Genomic DNA, 18,297 nt, shown 5'->3' on the forward strand with positions numbered 1-18,297 from the left:
GACACACTATTCAAAATGCCACCCTGACCCCAAAGTTATGCAAAATAAATGCATTATCTTTGTTTCCTCGCAATTATTAGCATTAACCTGGTAGCATTAGGCAGACATACAGTGTAATATGCAGGTATAGAAACCGGTAAGTGATTTTCATAAGAAAAAAAGAAAGAAAAACGAATTCGTTTCTTGTATTATCCGAGTTCTCATACAGATAACCCAAGAGGATAAACTGAAAACTAATGGATAGAAAAAGATAGCAGGTAGACACACACATAAGCCTATACACTACTGTATATAAAATCGATACAGATATATAGATAGATATATAATGACAATCACATTTAATACATTTTTACCTTTTTAGCAAAAATGCAGTATTTAGGATATCGACGAAACATTCATCAAAGATAACTGAAAGCTTTAATGTCAAATGAGTTCTTTAAATGTGTGTGTTGCGGACAATTTAGTATTCATGAAAGTATTCTGTCAATAGCAGAGCGATGGACAAGGCAATGTGATTTATTGCATCAGTCAGAAAACAAAGTAAAGAATGTCTGACTTTATAGGTTATTTATTTATTTATTTACCCATGTCTTAAAATGTTCTTATTTCCTTATATATACATAATGCATTAGGCCAATAATGAATTGATTAAGCTTAGTCCTTGCACAGCCAGAAAATAAGTCATAACTTACAATATGGGCTGCAGTGTACTTTATTGATAATTAATACACACTTCCAGGTCGGTTAACCCACTGCAACACCCAGGATGATAAGTCATTGTAAGCATTTTTCACAATTCATTTTAAAAACAGTAAAGTGTCATCTAATGATAACTTAAATGAAGTGTTGTTGTTGTTATCATTAATTGAATTTTGTATTTTCAATATCTTAAAATGTGTTAAAAACACTTATCAACAGGTATTTAATGAATTAGTCGATAACTGAGATAAGCAGGTATATTAAGTGATGGGTTCACTGTTGGCTGTTGAATTAAGTTATTCATTAACACGATTACTGCTTCTTACATGTATTTATAATTATACAAAGTTTATCTAGCCATCTAGGAGTGCAACATTAAATCATTCAATAAATAAAAACATGATTTAATAATTGACCAAAATAAATTCAATTCAGTTTGCAGAAGGACTAATCTCTTTAAATCACCAAACCTTCATCTCCACATCAGTGACACATGTAGCCCGGGGCTGCAGTGTTTAATATATTGAGAAGTGTTACTACCAGCCATAGGGAATCCATGAGAGTGTCTACAAGTAGGCCTGCTATCCAAGCCTGGTTGGCAAAGATGAAGGTCACTACATTCTCCTCAAATGCAGAATTAGCATTAGCATTAGCAATGAGCATTATTCATGTTCAGCAATGGGGCAGCCCTATGAAATCTCCTTTCTACTGTATGGTAGTCATATTGCTTTGAGGACCTGCACATTTTATCATGTGTCTGTATTATATGTCTTTGGCTTGTTTAATTCTGACATTCCAGTTTTATGTATTTATTTCTTTATTTCAGTGATGATACGCCTATTGAATGAATCAATGTGCAAAACAACAAATCTGACTGCACAAAAGATGACACTGAATAAGTGGATAAATCAAACCAATGCTGCTAATAGCAGGATGACACAAGCGCTTCAGCCACCGACGGGCAGAGGAAGCAACTGATCTTACCCCAGCCATCCCACCCCAGATGACAGTACTACACCGACACCGCAATGTCGCTTGAATTGTGCTCCAAGAGGCCATAACGTACAACCAATATAGTAGAGGCCAACCTTGCCCTGCAGCAAGACCAGTGTGCAACAGAAAAAGGCCACTAGTTAACAGAAACACCAAAGCCCTCCTGAATACCTGTTCCAGAGTCACTTAGTTTGGTCATTCTTCCACCAGCAGGCAGGGAAGATATTGTTGAGCCTTTATCCCATGTAGGCCCTCAGGCATGACTGGGGAGCTGGACTGGAGAGGGAGGCCTAGATAATTGTCCAACTAAGGCAGGATCTCCAGTCCTGAAGGGTGACAATCACATAGTTTTTTTCGTAATCTCTGATCCATTAGCACTTTAAAGAAAATGAACTCTTATTAAATGGCTGAGTGACAACCTGAAGATACCAACCCTAAGGGACCTGGTTGTGCACTGCTAAGCTGGGGTCTATTGCTATGTCATATATAAAGCCTGCACTGTGGCAACAGAGATCTGTGTAAACGAACATTTATAAGGATATAAATTAAGCAGAGTCAGGGTGGTCTTCCTCCTTCTGTCTGGCACTTGTCGTAGTTTAGTCTAGTTCTCATTAGCAGGAAGGACCTTTGCGTGACAGTATTGATTTTCCCCGATTTTATAGATATAGTAGCTGTTAGAGCAGTTTAGAGTCAATTGGAAGGTGCTGAAAAACAGTTTAGGTGCAATGACAAGCTGCTTACCGCCAAAAACAAGAACTTATTTTTGCAATAGACATAATTAACATGGAATTACCAAAGTATTCTAGACTATTTAAGGCTATACTTCAGTAAATAATAATACTTTATTTCATATAGTGCCTTTAAAAGCAGTCATCTCAAAGTGCTTTACATTATTAAGAAAACTAAAAAACATACACCACCTGCATACTACAAGTTAAAAACAGGTCATTAAACAATCTTTCTTTCTAAACCTTTCTAAAGAAGTATGTCTTTAAGGATGATGATTTAAAAGCACACAGGAGCAGAATTCCTTGATTTAATTGTCCAGAGTTTACACCAAGACAGGACACACCACACACTAGGGTCAGAAGAGTGGAGGGTGCGTGAAGGAGAACATAAAGGTAAAAATATTATAAATATTGTGAAGCCAACCATATAGTGCAAGTGTTTTAAAAGGAGAAGCATCCATCCTATTATCAATTAGATACCTGACAAGCAAAACTTGTGCAAGCGAAGACGCCTCTTCTTCAGAACTGGACAGATGCACTTAATTCTTATTTCTGCCCTTTGGGTTTTTTCTATCATGTTCAAAGTGAAGGTATTCTCACAAATATTTTTTTTAAAGATGCATCTCAAGGCACATATGCTCGTCGGCCATGTTCTTTTTTTTTTTTTTACTTGCTTGTTAAATTGTGTGTCACACAAAAGCATCGTGATGTGGAGCACTCCCATATAGTGGCACTGCTGCCCAGTCCAGGGGATTGTATTGTATGAAAAGCATGTCTTCGATCACAGCAGGTCCAATCTGTGGGTCCTCCGGCTCCATAAATCACCCAATAAAAATCAATGTTACTGGTTTGCAGTGGTGCCAGTGTCCTTGAAGTAGAGAGGCACAGAATGAAAATAAAAAATAAAAAAAGACTGTTTTCAAGAAAACATGTCAGTAATTGATTGGCCACAAAACTCAAGTGCTTTGTTGTATTTCAGTTGTATTTAAACACATCGATTGTTTTAAAAGGCCAAAGATGAATAGTTTCAGTAAAGTTCTCAATTGCATAATGGGATTTCCGCTAATGTATGTGCTAATATTAAAGCACATCTGTAATAGTTCATAAAGGAGCATTTATGCAGTTTCAGAAACCTGCATTCTTTCAAATCAGTATTTTTTTTAACAATTTAAACATGAGCATATGTATTCCATACGTATGTATACATATTCCATAGTATTCACTCATTGTTCAAAATAATATTTTAACAGTACTACAGGTTAGTACATCAAGACATGTAAATATGAAGACTATGTTATGGTTGGCAGTGATGTTATGTTATGGGTAGCAGATAGTTTATTGAACTAGCCATTGACCGTTTTTATTGGCAGTATTAATTACTCACAAATTAAGTAATTTGTTATTTAAAATAAACTATACTATACAACTGAAACCAACAACTACAATTTACTATAAGAGTAACAACAATAATATTTATGAATTCATACACATACATTGCTGATTTGGACTCTGTGAACTCAACTCACCACCAAGACTCTAATACTAACCTGAGAGATTGAAGACACATGAAGCCATCGATGTGTGCGTTGCCCAACCATTTGCTTCAATTGAACGTTCATAGTCCATAGTGCAAACACTACTTAGACTATCCTAGGGAGGACTTGTGCAGCTCATAATGGTTATGAAAGGGGGCTCATAGGTGCGCAGTAAGCCACAGGGGTTGCAAGCACATATGGCAAGCCAAAGAAGTCCTGTATGACTGTATGAGTTCAACCCCAACTCTGGAAGCATTTGGCCAGTGTTGCGCCCCTCCACCGAGAATCCCATCAGCAGAGACTTCTGGACTATAGTTGAGTAGAATGGTCCATAATTGTAACAGTTCACTTAAATGAAAGTATGTAAGTATGCATGTCTATACAGTTGTAGTTCAAGATATTCACAACCTTAATTTAAAGCATGTTATTGGATGATACAGTTAATAAATTAATGCTAATTAAACCATACTGGTACTGGTATCTTTTAACAGTTTGCTGAACACCGATTCAGCCTAGAGAAAACTGAGATTGTATTCGACTGCACTGAGTGTGTATACATTTCTGATTGACTTATACTCCCCACTTTCCTGTTAATTCTCCACCGATTATAGGGTTGTGATCCTGGCTACTGGTCATCCCAAAGCACGTTTACTGAATAAACCATCTTTATTGATTTTAAAAGGTCTTCCAATATAAATGTTTCAAGTTTTTGAAAATGTATTTGGTGCATCTAAGAGTGCTTGGATGTTGGAGGATAAAATAATTGCCTTTCATTATTATTTTTGTTGAAGAATCACCTTGACTCCATGTTTTTTTCACTGTAGGTAGCTACATTAAAATACTCATTTAACAGGATGTGATGTTGGCAGAACTTGTATCAGTTGTAGTAAAGTTGCTGCATTAACTCCACCTAAAAGTACATTAGTGCGGTTTACGGGGAGAAAAGCCCTAAAAACAGAACAAATTAGGTTTATGCTAATCTGAGTTTGAGATTTTTAAAGCAGTAACAGACGTCAATGCAACTCAGATATCACTGAAGGGCACCAAATGTAAGTGTGTGCGAACTTGACTTGCAATTAAGTAACATGAAAACTGCAATATTACTGATGGATCTAAAACAAACAATGCAAGATGAAACAGAACTAGTAGCTGCTAGGCAACTTCATGCAAGAATTATATTCACACGACACACAAATATAATATTTTTCATTATAAGGGATATGTGTTTAAAGGTCAGTTGCCGGAAAATGAATTATTTATAATAATTAAATAGTGTTGGATGCTCTTACTGGGCTGAGTTTTGAGGCATCATCTCCAACCCAACACTTTTTTATTGTTAGCTTTATGAAATTGTTTAACTTATAATGCATCAAAATATACTTACTTAAACATTTACCAGCAGTATTTAGTTTTTCCACCTGAAGAAGTAGGCGATAGGTAATAAAGCAATATTTTTCAGCCGTTGAATACCCTACGTGCTCCCTCCTGCAAATGGACAACGTGCTGCACATTCTGCTGAAATAGTGTCCAACACAAGAGCTTTTATTAAAAATTTTATTCACTGCTGCTGTGTAACAAAGAGGGAATAAAAACCAGTGGGGGACTGTACTTTAGCGAATAAATGGTAGGAGTGTGCAAAAACTTTATATCTAGGACAGAGTGTTTTGATGACCATGAAAGAACACTTGGTTGAACACTACCACAGTAGAAAAATAAATCAATATCACAAATATATATGAAAAAAATAATAGTACGTCATAAAGTAAAATACCAGTAAAAAAAGTTTGTCCATTACAAATCATACAATTAGAAGTGTAATTTCAATTTCAGCGAGTGGCCATACGTTTGTATATTTTATATTTTCTCATCCGTATTTTTAAGTGTGCTATGTTTTACAAAAATAATCACAGTACTCCCAACAAATAGATGCTTTATTTAAAATGGACACAAAACAACAACAAATACATAAACATGAGTCTAAATATACTTGTAATCTGTTTCAGACTACAGTAAGAGTAACCAGGCTTTAAAAGTCTATACACTTTTAACATGAAAAGTATGAAATGTTTGTGACCATTTGGATAAATACTTAAAAAGGCTGGCATAATTAGTTGTGGTCTTTAAGGAATTACTTAGAACTGTTTTTGCATTCTGTGTGTACTTGAGTAATATATAACATTTTAATTAATTTAAACGATATATCATTTTAAGACCCCTTTGAATCTGATATCCTTTACAATTACGCACCAAATTTCCCTTAAATTCTTTGGAATATCAGTTAACTAGCTTCCTTGTTTGGATCGCCTCCCTCTGAAAGCTCTTTATAAGTCTATGTATTTGTGAAATTCAATGGTCCTATTCCCTCTGTATTTCAGCAATTCACTTGTGTATACCTAAAGCAGGGCCTGGGATACATTGTCAAGTGTGCATGACGCAGAATGAACACATAGCCAGTGAAGCACTTAAACACAAAGAACTGTAATTCATTTTTATCTTTAAAAAAGGCTGTAGGAAAAAAATTGGGCAGTGGCTTCAAATAGAGCCCAAATAGGCTAGTATAAAAACAATGGAAAATAAACAGCCATCCCAAATCCTGTCTGATACAGGCCTTTGCTTCTGTTTTACTTTGTTTCACAACCTAAGTCTCTCCAGAGAGTAGGATCATCCAACACAAACCCTTTTGAACCAGACTCATGTACAGCGTTTGAAAAATAACCCGTGGCGAAAAATTCATGGTCTGACAGTAATACAACGAATAAATGTGTGGTTATTATGGGACAGGTGTGGATTTAAGAAGAAATCACAGTGACATGATATTGGTAGAAAAGGTTTCCTTGAGGTACATAAATATAAAAAGGAAAAGGCACATGCAAGGTAATCCTCAGTGGATAGACAGGCTTCCTCCTCACTTGTTTTTGGCTGCCAAAGGCTTGCGGCTCACTTTCTTTGTCTTGTCATTGTTCTTCTTGGGAGGTTCTGGATTGGCTTGCATGTGCCTCCCGTAGAGACTGCAAGAATAAATCAAACATCAGGATTAATCAGGAACACATCACTGTTTTGTTTTATACCTCTCTGTGTCTGAATACCCCACATGTCTGAGCTGTAGAAGAATAAGCTGCTGCTGAAAGACACTAAATACTGATTTAGTTAAAATTAAGAAATACATACAGTGGCTATAGGAAGTATTCACCCCCCTTGGGCATTTTCACATTTTTAACCTGAAATTGTAATGCATTTAAATCCCTTGATTTACACAACCTACTACGAATGTGTATGTGTGCGAGAAAATGTATTAAAAAATAAAACATGAAAAGTCTTCATTAAGAAGTATTCATCCCTTTTGCTATTACACTCCTATATCAGCTCAGGTACAACCAATAGCCTTCAGAATTCACACAATAAATGGAATGGAGTCTATCTGCACGCCATAAAGATTCATATCTGTATGTATAGTTAGGTCCATAAATATTAATGGACAATTTGTGACAGTGACACAATTGTTATCATTTTGGCTCTGTACGCCACCACAATGGATTTGAAAGGAAACAATCAATATGTCCTTCAAGTGTAGACTTTCATCTTTAACCTGAGGGTAGTTACATCCAAATTTGGTGAACGGTGTAGGTATTACACCCATTTTTATATGTGGTCACCCCAATTTTGACAAAATAACAATCATGAATTACATTGTGAGTTTCAATAATTGGTGGCACATCCTTTGCAGTCAATGACTGCCTGAAGTCTGGAACCCATAGACATCACCAGATGCTGGGTTTCTTCTCTGGTGATGCTCTTCCAGGCCTGCACTGCAGCTGTCTTTTGTTCCTGCTTGTTCTTGGAGCGTATATAGGTATATATATGTTCTTATGTATTAATGTATAAATGTATTTGAGACAAGTAACTGAGTCATATACAACTTTTTAAGACAGTTGGCTGTAGACTACTTAAAACAGGTTTCACACTTAACCATGTAGGCCTCTGATGGCATTGTGGTTAAGGAACAGTGCTCTGAGCCAGGTGTTATGTTTTTTGTTTTTTTTGTTTTGTTTTTGAAATAATACATCTATATTTGTCCCTTTAGTTAAACAGTATCAGAGTAAAACGAACAGTTATGAGGTGATTCATAAGGCTTTTACACAGCTTCTCTTAATTAGAGTTGCATTTCAGTAACACAGCTCAGGGAACATGAACTAGTAGCAAATGTAAGACAAAGCAAGGAAAATGAACTCATTGATATCCAGAGTGGATCATGAATCGAATTCAGCCAAACTAAATGTAAGAAATCAATACCAATACATTATTAATAATAGGACAACCAAATATGCACTGATTTAAATGACAATGCTTAAGTAAAATAAAAAATAAATCACCCATTAGTTTTGTCAGGATTGTACACTATTTATTTCAAAAGGAAAATAAACTAACTTTTTGATGAAGTAATCTAATGAATAGCTTACTTATGTAAATCACAGAGGATATTGCAGCTACACAGCACTGCAGTAGGTGCTGGACACATTCATGTTGGACATAGCAGTAGTAATGTTCATAATAGCATTATGTTTGATTCTTAGTATGCATATTATCCTGCAGTAAGCCTACATACTGTATGACAATTATGGGTATTGGGTAATATTTATTACTACGTCCACAATATTGTGTTTGTACTACAATACTACACGTATGAGCCTCATTGTTTGCCCTGTCAGGACAATGGCATAGAGGTGTGCACTACTGTATTACAGAGGAGGTCTGCATTCGGGATGTGTCGAGTGCACTGCAGTCTGGACTGATGCCAAATGCTACATTCCAATATCACTTTGTGCCATGTTAGAATAGCTCTCTGATTTGGAGGAAAAAATTAAAAATTAAGGCGGCACACATTGTGTGTGCACATTTGTACATAGTTTGAATATCGGGCCCTATTTGAACAATTCACTGATAATATTTAATATTAGCTCTCAAAATTCTGTTAATGGGAGTGTAGAGAACAAAGGGAACTAGACAAAACTTAGGTCAAATGACTTGTAGGTTGCTTTTGATTTTTTGTATTTCATTCTTAAAGACTAAACAGGATAACGGGAGTTTATTTCTGTCACAGTCATTCTGATAAGTTAATGAAAAGCATATGAAATAAACATAGCAAAGCTTTTGATGTTTTAAAATCCCACACATTTTTTGTATTTATTGGTTTAATTTCTGAGTACTTTGAAAACTTACGCAACTGAAAATTGTCTTCAGTGCACATGGGGATATTTTTCTACTTCAGAACAGTATTGTTGCTACTTCACTTGTGTGTTTAATTTTTCTCAGCAGCTAATCTGAAAAGGATAATTTGGTTAATTGATAAATATAATATATTAATATGTCTATTTTTGAAAGCATTCTTACTTTACAGCATTTTTTCACACCTGCCTAAAACTTTTTCACAGTACTATGTATATATAGTTAAAGTGAGAAATAAATAAAAACACACGTGAAAGTGTTTTTTTTTTTTAAATTAATATACGGTTAAGTGCCGTAACAAGAAAGATGCAAAAACTAAACAAAACTTTACATAAATATGTTGTGGAAGGTTTTTCAAATGTGTTAATGCATCTTTAGAAACTATTGATTGCCCTTTTCTTTATTTATAAAACATTGTCAAGTAACCCGGCATTTATTGGAGACCGGCTTTTGTTAACATGATTATGCAAATCAACCCGGTGACTATCAGAGACCGGCTGGTATTTGTGACCCGGCGAGTATTGGAAGTTTTACGGTATGTTAGGTTGTCCAAATACTTTTGAGCCCATAAAATTGGAGGGACCAAATATACAAATGGGTGCATCTCCTACACTGTTCACCCAGTTTAAAGCACACTTTGATTATTTCCTTTCAAATCCATTGTGGTGGCATACAGAGCCAAAATTATGACAATTGTGTCTGTCCAAATATTTATGGAACTAACTTTATATAAAGTTTTCAAAGGTATTGAATATCCCTTGGAACACAGTCAAGTCGAGATGTGGCAAAATAATTTCGATTTCAATTAAAGAAAAATTAAACTATTTTGCCTAAATGCAAAGCATTATCTCTGGTGCAAACCCAACACAACACATCAACAAGGTAACTGCACCCAGTAATATTGCAATATCCAGATGTGCAAATCTGGTAGAGAGTGGCTCCAAAAGACTCACAGCTGTACTGCCAAAGGTGGTTTTACAAAGTATGGTGAATACGTCCTATAGCCACTGCAAAATCAACAATGGTTTGCACAGTGTTCTGGTTCCAATGCAAAAGTGTTTAATTAATGCTGATATTATAACTAGGAAATATCCTAGTTATGTATGTACTATGTACTACATATGGCTTTTTTCCACCTTTAGTGTCAATGACAAAAAAAAAAAAGATTTCTATTTACATCACTGCCTTACTATATATTTAAAAGTTTTTAAAGTTCTTAAAATTTAATTAAGCAGTAAATTAACTATTCAAAATAGTTAACTTGTGAATGAAATAGTTTTCAAAAGCTGTTCACCTATTTTCATTCCCAAACTCCACTTGTTTATTTTTTAACTGAATAGTGCTTAATGTAATTGACAGTTACATATACAAACAGTTTCCTGGTTGGGGTCAAATATTTGAATACTAATGCTGATCCTTTACTAATACTAATGCATATATTTTGTGAAGATGACCAAGACAATACTCCATTTGTGACTATGCACTCTTTTTCTCTTACTGTATTACAATTATTTAAAGTCTGGCAAATTAAAATTAAATATTCTATAAATGATCTATTTGGACAGTATTCATAGATTTTCAGTGCAAGTGGTAAAAATGAAAATGCAACAATAATCAGAACTACACCGGCAATGAGGTGATCTAACAAATGTATTTATGAAATATTTTAAGCCTGGTCTTGGAGGGCCACAGTCAAGTTTTGTACCATCTGACCATCTTATTACTTAATTAAATAAATCTAAAATCTAAAATATCTAATCTTAAGTCAAATTCATTTGATGTCTTTCAAAATAAGTCATGGTTTGGAGTCGTTTCATAGCAACACACAGAAGAGCTACAATGTCGCACAGAGTTGAAAAACATACACGTGTCAAATCCCCCTTGTTTCAGTCCTCCAATATCTCATCAATGCAAATGCACGCGGGTAATCGCACTATAAATACAGGCTTCGATTCAAACACAGTAAGGCTGGGAACTCACTTGTGGTTTGCTCATACTACATATTTCCCTATCCACTTGTTTTTAGGAAAAAATGAATAAATATAAAAGTATCATTCTGGAACGGGAAAAAATAGGGCTGGTAGACAATTACACAAATTGGGGAGAGCTGGGGAGAAAGTGTCTGTTTACAGCTGAGTGAGTTTCATGCCTATGCAGAAAACCCAGGGGCTCAATAATGTGACAAAGAGAAATGGTGTCAGGGCCTTAGTCTTGCTGGTAGGCTGTGATTGATGGCACTGGGATAGCTACCCAGCCATCAATGCCGCGTTAATAAGTAGTGTTGATTAAATGTTGACAAAGTAGCCTGTATGATTAAGGCGGCTGGTGTGTGGGACACCACTAAATAGACTGGGCCGGTGCGGGTGGATTTAAGCGCATCGTAATTAAAGTATGTCATACGAGAAATAATTCTAATTGCTAACGAGTGAAATGTCAAGCAGCGGCTTAAGTTACGAAATAGTCTATATTAAATATTTACCAGAGGCCGGCAATAAGGCAGACTCGGCGGACTGTGTGTACTAAGTCGTGGGCAAGGAATTAATCACATCGCCCAGCAGCTTGAGTGCTGATGCAGACAGGACACCCTCCTGCGTTCCTCGCCTGCCTCTCATAAAACACACACACAGAAAGATATCATGCCTGTTCTGCATAAATATAGCAGATCTTTAACATACCAGGACAGCAATAACTGTCTGATACATTAATGTGCAAGCTGAGAGGTTCACACAATTGTAGAATTATACTCCCCCCAAACAATGCAACAGCTGTTATAAGGGGTACTGATCAGTGTTTTAATACACTTATTTACACTGTTTCCTTACTATTTTAAGGATAACATCTCATTTGCTGGCTTTATTGGAGGTTGGAGCTCAATGCCTGAAGCAGTCATTCGACCAGCTACTTTTAGCAGTCTATGCAACAAATCCATATTATGTTACTCTCTGCAGCCAGCATAGGTCCCCCCTTCCTGAAACATCTCTCTGGCTGTGCACATTAAAGGACAAGGAAAATTGAGTAGTTCAAGTTCAATAAAAAAAACATACCAACCGGGACATATTCAGATTACAGTTATATTAGTCTCGTTTACTAATAGAAGAACACTGCCATAAAATAATTCCTGGCATCATCCTTTTTTTTTTTTTCCCCAAAGTATATGGGCCATGGACAGAAAATAAACATCTGTAGAAGATGTTTATCGTCCACAGTCTGCCCTTACCTGAAAAACACAGTAGGTGGCAGCACTATGCATAAGTGCAATACAAATTTGTTTCTGTTTATGGCTATTTACTTTTCATTATAAAATGATACCATTGCACACAGCAGTTACACACCTTTGTGTACAGAAGTGGAATTCCGGTTGATAGTCCGTATCATTTTAAGTTTCAGAATCCAGTCAGACACCGTGTCATAATGTACCAACAAAATCATCAAAGCAGCAGTAACCATAGCACCTAACACGTATAATAAATCATGATTGCTTGTACACTACTAACTGTGGTATATTAACATTTCAATCACATTTTGAATATGTAACACTGTCTGTGAGGTAGTAAGGTTTTATTTCAGGCTGTACAATTTGTGGAGTCATATTTATCTGTTTGGGATATATACATTTTTCTGTACTCTACCCAACCACAGATACCCTCTATGTATTACTGCTCCTGCTCAAACCCTGCACAATTCATATTTTTAATAACCATTTCACATTAACAACACATATCCCCATACACCCATGAAGTACAATGTGGGGTGCTAGCACACACTCCTTGCACAGACTGTAGCTATACAACTGAATGAGACTGTTTCAGACATTGGACACCATAATTTTCAATAATCAAAGCTGAGGTACCAAACATAATATAACCATTAAACCACACAATCTAAACAGCTAGACTAAGACCACAAGGAAACAATTTCTTTAAATGTGTCAGTCACTCTGCAGAGGGGGAATTAATGCAAGTTCAGTGGAGGTGTGGTTGGACCTCCTTAGATACATGTATCATTTTACATCCCCCTTAACCCTGTTGCTGATTATGAATCACAAGAAACAATACCAAATGATAGAGCAATATATTTTCTGCGACATGACTCTTAACAACTTAAAATGTGTCAAGGATTTTCTTTTATTGTCAACAAAATCTGAGTTGTGCTTTTTTCAATAGCTGATTTATGCAGGTAAACTGTTCACAATTGTATGTATTGTTCTCCTTCATTATGCCCTTATTTTCTGGTCTTATCTCCAGAACTTGGTCTGTGGAAAAAAAAAACTATCCATTTCCTATAGCTATAGGGAAAGAACAGGCAAATTAGCACATTTCAATATGTGTATATATCTAAACAGGTAGTATTAATTTTATTTGTAAAAAATATGTTTTTATTTAAATAGGAAAAGTAGTTTTTTCTAAATTTGATTCAAATATCAGGTAAGCTTTCCTGCTCCATATGAACTGGAGGATTGGTAAATTACATTTGATGGATTATATGGCTTACAATACGCATATGGGGCATTAGTGGACTGCCTAATATATGTTCAGTCTATCTACTGAAGATGAGCACTTACATGTCAGTAAGAAAGGCTTTTTACTGCTCAGTCATTTCTGATGTCTAGAAATGTCCTGTAGGCTATGAGCTGGATACTGCTTTTAAAGACTCTAGAAGTGTACTCATAGCATTGGGCACACAACAATTGCCACAGGTGAGTGAGTGAGTGCTGGGTGGCTCTTAAGAAATGTTCTTTATTCAATCTCTATCCCATTAAACATCATGCCATTTTGGGTGGTTGATTTTTCTTGTAATTTCAATGGTCTAAAGATGCGCTGCTATAATAGAAAACCTTATTCAATGACTCGACTCAATAATAACTTTTATTTTGATTAATGAACCACTGTCAACCAATTTAAAAAGCCAAATAATTGAATTACAATGCACTCTGTCCGAAAAATAGCCATTTTATTAGTGTTGTTTGCAACTACACAAGATATTAATCACTTTCTATTAGTTTGTAAGTGCTGGGTACGTCTTCCTGTATTTGTAGCTATATGAACAACTACCTTTTATTTTCCTTGTTACATTTAATTAATCAAAGAGTATTATTGTCCTTTACCACTACTAACATCCTGACAATTCACAAACTAACAAAATCACAAGTTAATGCATCTTTCTTTAGTTTTAGGAGGATATCTCGTGCACCACTGATGAAACACCCTTATTGATAATTTCCACTTTATTTTCCAAGTTCAGAAGACAAACAGGGGAGATATCTTTAAATAAATATTCCCCCCTAATCGAACAATTTAACTTTTAGGCCGAGGTTCTGACTTCCTTCAATTCCATTAAAGTTTGGCTTTTAAAATCATGCGAGTTATTGAACTCAGCCGCTGAACTCTTAACAGAAGCACTACGTGATAGGGCAGTCCTGGTAGTATGCGGCATTATAGGAATCTGGCTTCTTAAAGTTCCAGTCTGGACTAGAAGCCTGAGAAACAAATGTCTTTTTAATTTGTATCATGTTATTTTGGAAAAGGATGCAAAAGGCCACAGGAAATGCAAGCCAATGCATCTGGTGAGCTACCATTCCAGGACATTGTATGTGTCAGCCCTGGCTTACTAAGTATCCTACAGGGCCTAGAGGACACACTGGGGAATGGGAGAAGGAGTTGGCACATTCAGAAAGAGGAAACTGTCTTGGGGTTAAAGCGCCTCACTGCATCTCGCTACACTGACACCCAGTGAAGCATGGCTGGGGGTTACCAGAGCGGCCTCGGTGCTTCTGAGCTCGGTTTCTCTTGAAAGGTACATTGGGAGAAGAGGATCTAGGGAGGCTAAGAGATGCTTGTCTATCTTCAGTCACCAGTGCAAGTTGTGAGTAGTGAAATTAAATCTGCACTGGATTTTTCGAATAAGAGACAATTGTATTTACTTTAAATCTTTTTAAACCGCATTAAACTGAACATTCAACATTCTAAACTGTAATGTAAAGTTATAATTGGGATTTAAAGAAACTTTTCAGCAACACATGATGATCATGTGCAGACCGCAACAATGATGGTATAGACCCTGGCATCTGTTTTGAGTATTTGAATGGATGCCTTATAGTACCGTAGTTAATGCATAATGTCAGGAACTGCTAGAGATCATCCATGCATATTGTCATTGTCAATCAGTACTGTTTCCATCTCTGCTCTGCATATAGAAGTTACGGTATGTAAATCATGGACAGATCAAACAAAATCAAAAGAAAAATGAAATTTCATTTACACAAATGAACATAAAGTAAGAAAGTTCAGAATATCATAGCTACTTGAACCTGGGTGGGATGGTTAACATTGTGCAACATTTTCCCTACAGTTTCATCAGTCATAAAAATGGTCTGGAGACTTAAATAGGCACTATACACTCACCTAAAGGATTATTAGGAACACCATACTAATACTGTGTTTGACCCCCTTTCGCCTTCAGAACTGCCTTAATTCTACGTGGCATTGATTCAACAAGGTGCTGAAAGCATTCTTTAGAAATGTTGGCCCATATTGATAGGATAGCATCTTGCAGTTGATGGAGATTTGTGGGATGCACATCCAGGGCACGAAGCTCCCGTTCCTCCACATCCCAAAGATGCTCTATTGGGTTGAGATCTGGTGACTGTGGGGGCCAGTTTAGTACAGTGAACTCATTGTCATGTTCAAGAAACCAATTTGAAATTATTCGACCTTTGTGACATGGTGCATTATCCTGCTGGAAGTAGCCATCAGAGGATGGGTACATGGTGGTCATAAAGGGATGGACATGGTCAGAAACAATGCTCAGGTAGGCCGTAGCATTTAAACGATGCCCAATTGGCACTAAGGGGCCTAAAGTGTGCCAAGAAAACATCCCCCACACCATTACACCACCACCACCAGCCTGCACAGTGGTAACAAGGCATGATGGATCCATGTTCTCATTCTGTTTACGCCAAATTCTGACTCTACCATCTGAATGTCTCAACAGAAATCGAGACTCATCAGACCAGGCAACATTTTTCCAGTCTTCAACTGTCCAATTTTGGTGAGCTTGTGCAAATTGTAGCCTCTTTTTCCTATTTGTAGTGGAGATGAGTGGTACCCGGTGGGGTCTTCTGCTGTTGTAGCCCATCCGCCTCAAGGTTGTACGTGTTGTGGCTTCACAAATGCTTTGCTGCATACCTCGGTTGTAACGAGTGCTTATTTCAGTCAAAGTTGCTCTTCTATCAGCTTGAATCAGTCAGCCCATTCTCCTCTGACCTCTAGCATCAACAAGGCATTTTCGCCCACAGGACTGCCGCATACTGGATGTTTTTCCCTTTTCACACCATTCTTTGTAAACCCTAGAAATGGTTGTGTGTGAAAATCCCAGTAACTGAGCAGATTGTGAAATACTCAGACCGGCCCGTCTGGCACCAACAACCATGCCACGCTCAAAATTGCTTAAATCACCTTTCTTTCCCATTCAGACATTCAGTTTGGAGTTCAGGAGATTGTCTTGACCAGGACCACACCCCTAAATGCATTGAAGCAACTGCCATGTGATTGGTTGATTAGATAATTGCATTAATGAGAAATTGAACAGGTGTTCCTAATAATCCTTTAGGTGAGTGTATACTATATATACTATAACTACTTTTCAGTGCCTTACTCTGGAGAAGTGTATGTAAAATGCTGAGTCATGCCAAATCAAATCAAAACTTTATTTTTGATGTTTGACTCTTTGAAGTTTGGATTGGCTGACTTCCATGAAACACTGAATATCATCTATATTCTGAAGTTCAGATCAAACCCATCAAAACTATGATGGATTACAGCATAAATTAATAATAATCTAAACATGCATGTAAATTAGTAAGACTGATACATAGGCCCCTCCTCTATCAATAATAAGTGCAGATCACCCAAACCACTACTACTACTACTACTACTAATTATTATTATTAGTGGTTTGGGCGTTCTGCACTTCATGGTCTGTGTAATTATATTTAAACTGCGTGATTACATTCAGTAACAGGATATAATATAAGAGCACTAAATTACATGTCATTAGTTGGGAACTGTTATACTTGCATCAATTTATTAAAATTGGTAGTCGTGTCCCTCATCCATCTTATGCAGTGATATTTAGTATTACTACTACTTCAGTTTGCGAATATAGTGAAGGAGAAGATGTATTCTGGTCCCTGTAGCAAGGAAGTTTAAAGCAGTCCTGGAAGGTTGTGTACTTGCAGGTGTATCAATCATCTAAAACTGACCTTAAAAATGTGAAAAAATACATATAAAGAACATCATACATTTGTGATCATACTGAAAGTTTCCTGGAAAAACAAGCCCTAGAGACCTTTGAATGACAGATTCATATAATCCAGAAGGTACAAAAGTTTCCCCTTTCAGAGAATATTCTGTATTATACAATGCAAGTCTACAAAACAAGAAAAATAAAAAAACTAGATGTGCATTAGCAAAATCACACAAAAACTCACTGTGAGTAGTTTCTCTCACTGTGGAAAAACTTTCCTTTCTCCTTTTTTTTATTTTTTAAAGAAACTTTGACAAGTTTTGGGTTTTCTGGCATGCGGTGGAGCGGTGCATGGCAGAAAACCCAAATCTTGTCAAAGTGTCTTTAAAAAATAAAATAAAAAATAAAAAGGAGAAAGGAAAGTTTTTCCAACTATGCTGAAACTGAGGGCAGCACTTTCTCCGCTGGCTACAGCCTGGCTTCTGCGGCCCTTTGCTCATCCCGGCTCCAGGCTCACAGGGGGATGAAACTGTGCTGTGATCTGTACAGCCTCTAAGCAGCGAGACTTCGGAATGGAACTGTGATCAAATCATCTGCTGTTTTAATGGTAATCCCTGGTCTTACTTGACCCCTCGGATTTGTGCTCTGGCTACTTTCTCTCGCTCTTTGGTGAGGAGGTGGGGGGGAGGGGGTAGCCGCAGCTGAGGCAGACGTTTCTCCCCAGCTGAGGCTTGCCTGGCTTTTTGAGAGGATAAAGCCCGGCTCCCTATCTGGGGAACTCTCCACAGTGCAGAGTTGTTTGTCTAACATAATGTTCACTGGCACACACTCTCTCGTGGACACCATGCTGCACACGTAGCCGACCAAAAATATTA

General features: G+C 36.7%; 1 protein-coding gene across 2 annotated transcripts in view; it reads right to left on the minus strand.

Moving 5' to 3' along the window:
• Window positions 1-5,868: 5,868 nt before the first annotated feature.
• The window catches only part of rsu1 (Ras suppressor protein 1), a 67,879-nt gene continuing 55,450 nt past the window's right edge, over window positions 5,869-18,297 (minus strand). For both annotated transcript variants that reach the window (XM_066723332.1, XM_066723333.1), the window contains exon 9: window positions 5,869-6,963. In XM_066723332.1, the coding sequence (XP_066579429.1) occupies window positions 6,861-6,963 (103 nt within the window). In that variant the 3' untranslated portion in view covers window positions 5,869-6,860. The remainder of the gene's footprint in view (window positions 6,964-18,297) is intronic.

The sequence above is a fragment of the Amia ocellicauda genome, chromosome 2, assembly GCF_036373705.1.
Source record: "Amia ocellicauda isolate fAmiCal2 chromosome 2, fAmiCal2.hap1, whole genome shotgun sequence".
Taxonomy (NCBI): domain Eukaryota; kingdom Metazoa; phylum Chordata; class Actinopteri; order Amiiformes; family Amiidae; genus Amia; species Amia ocellicauda.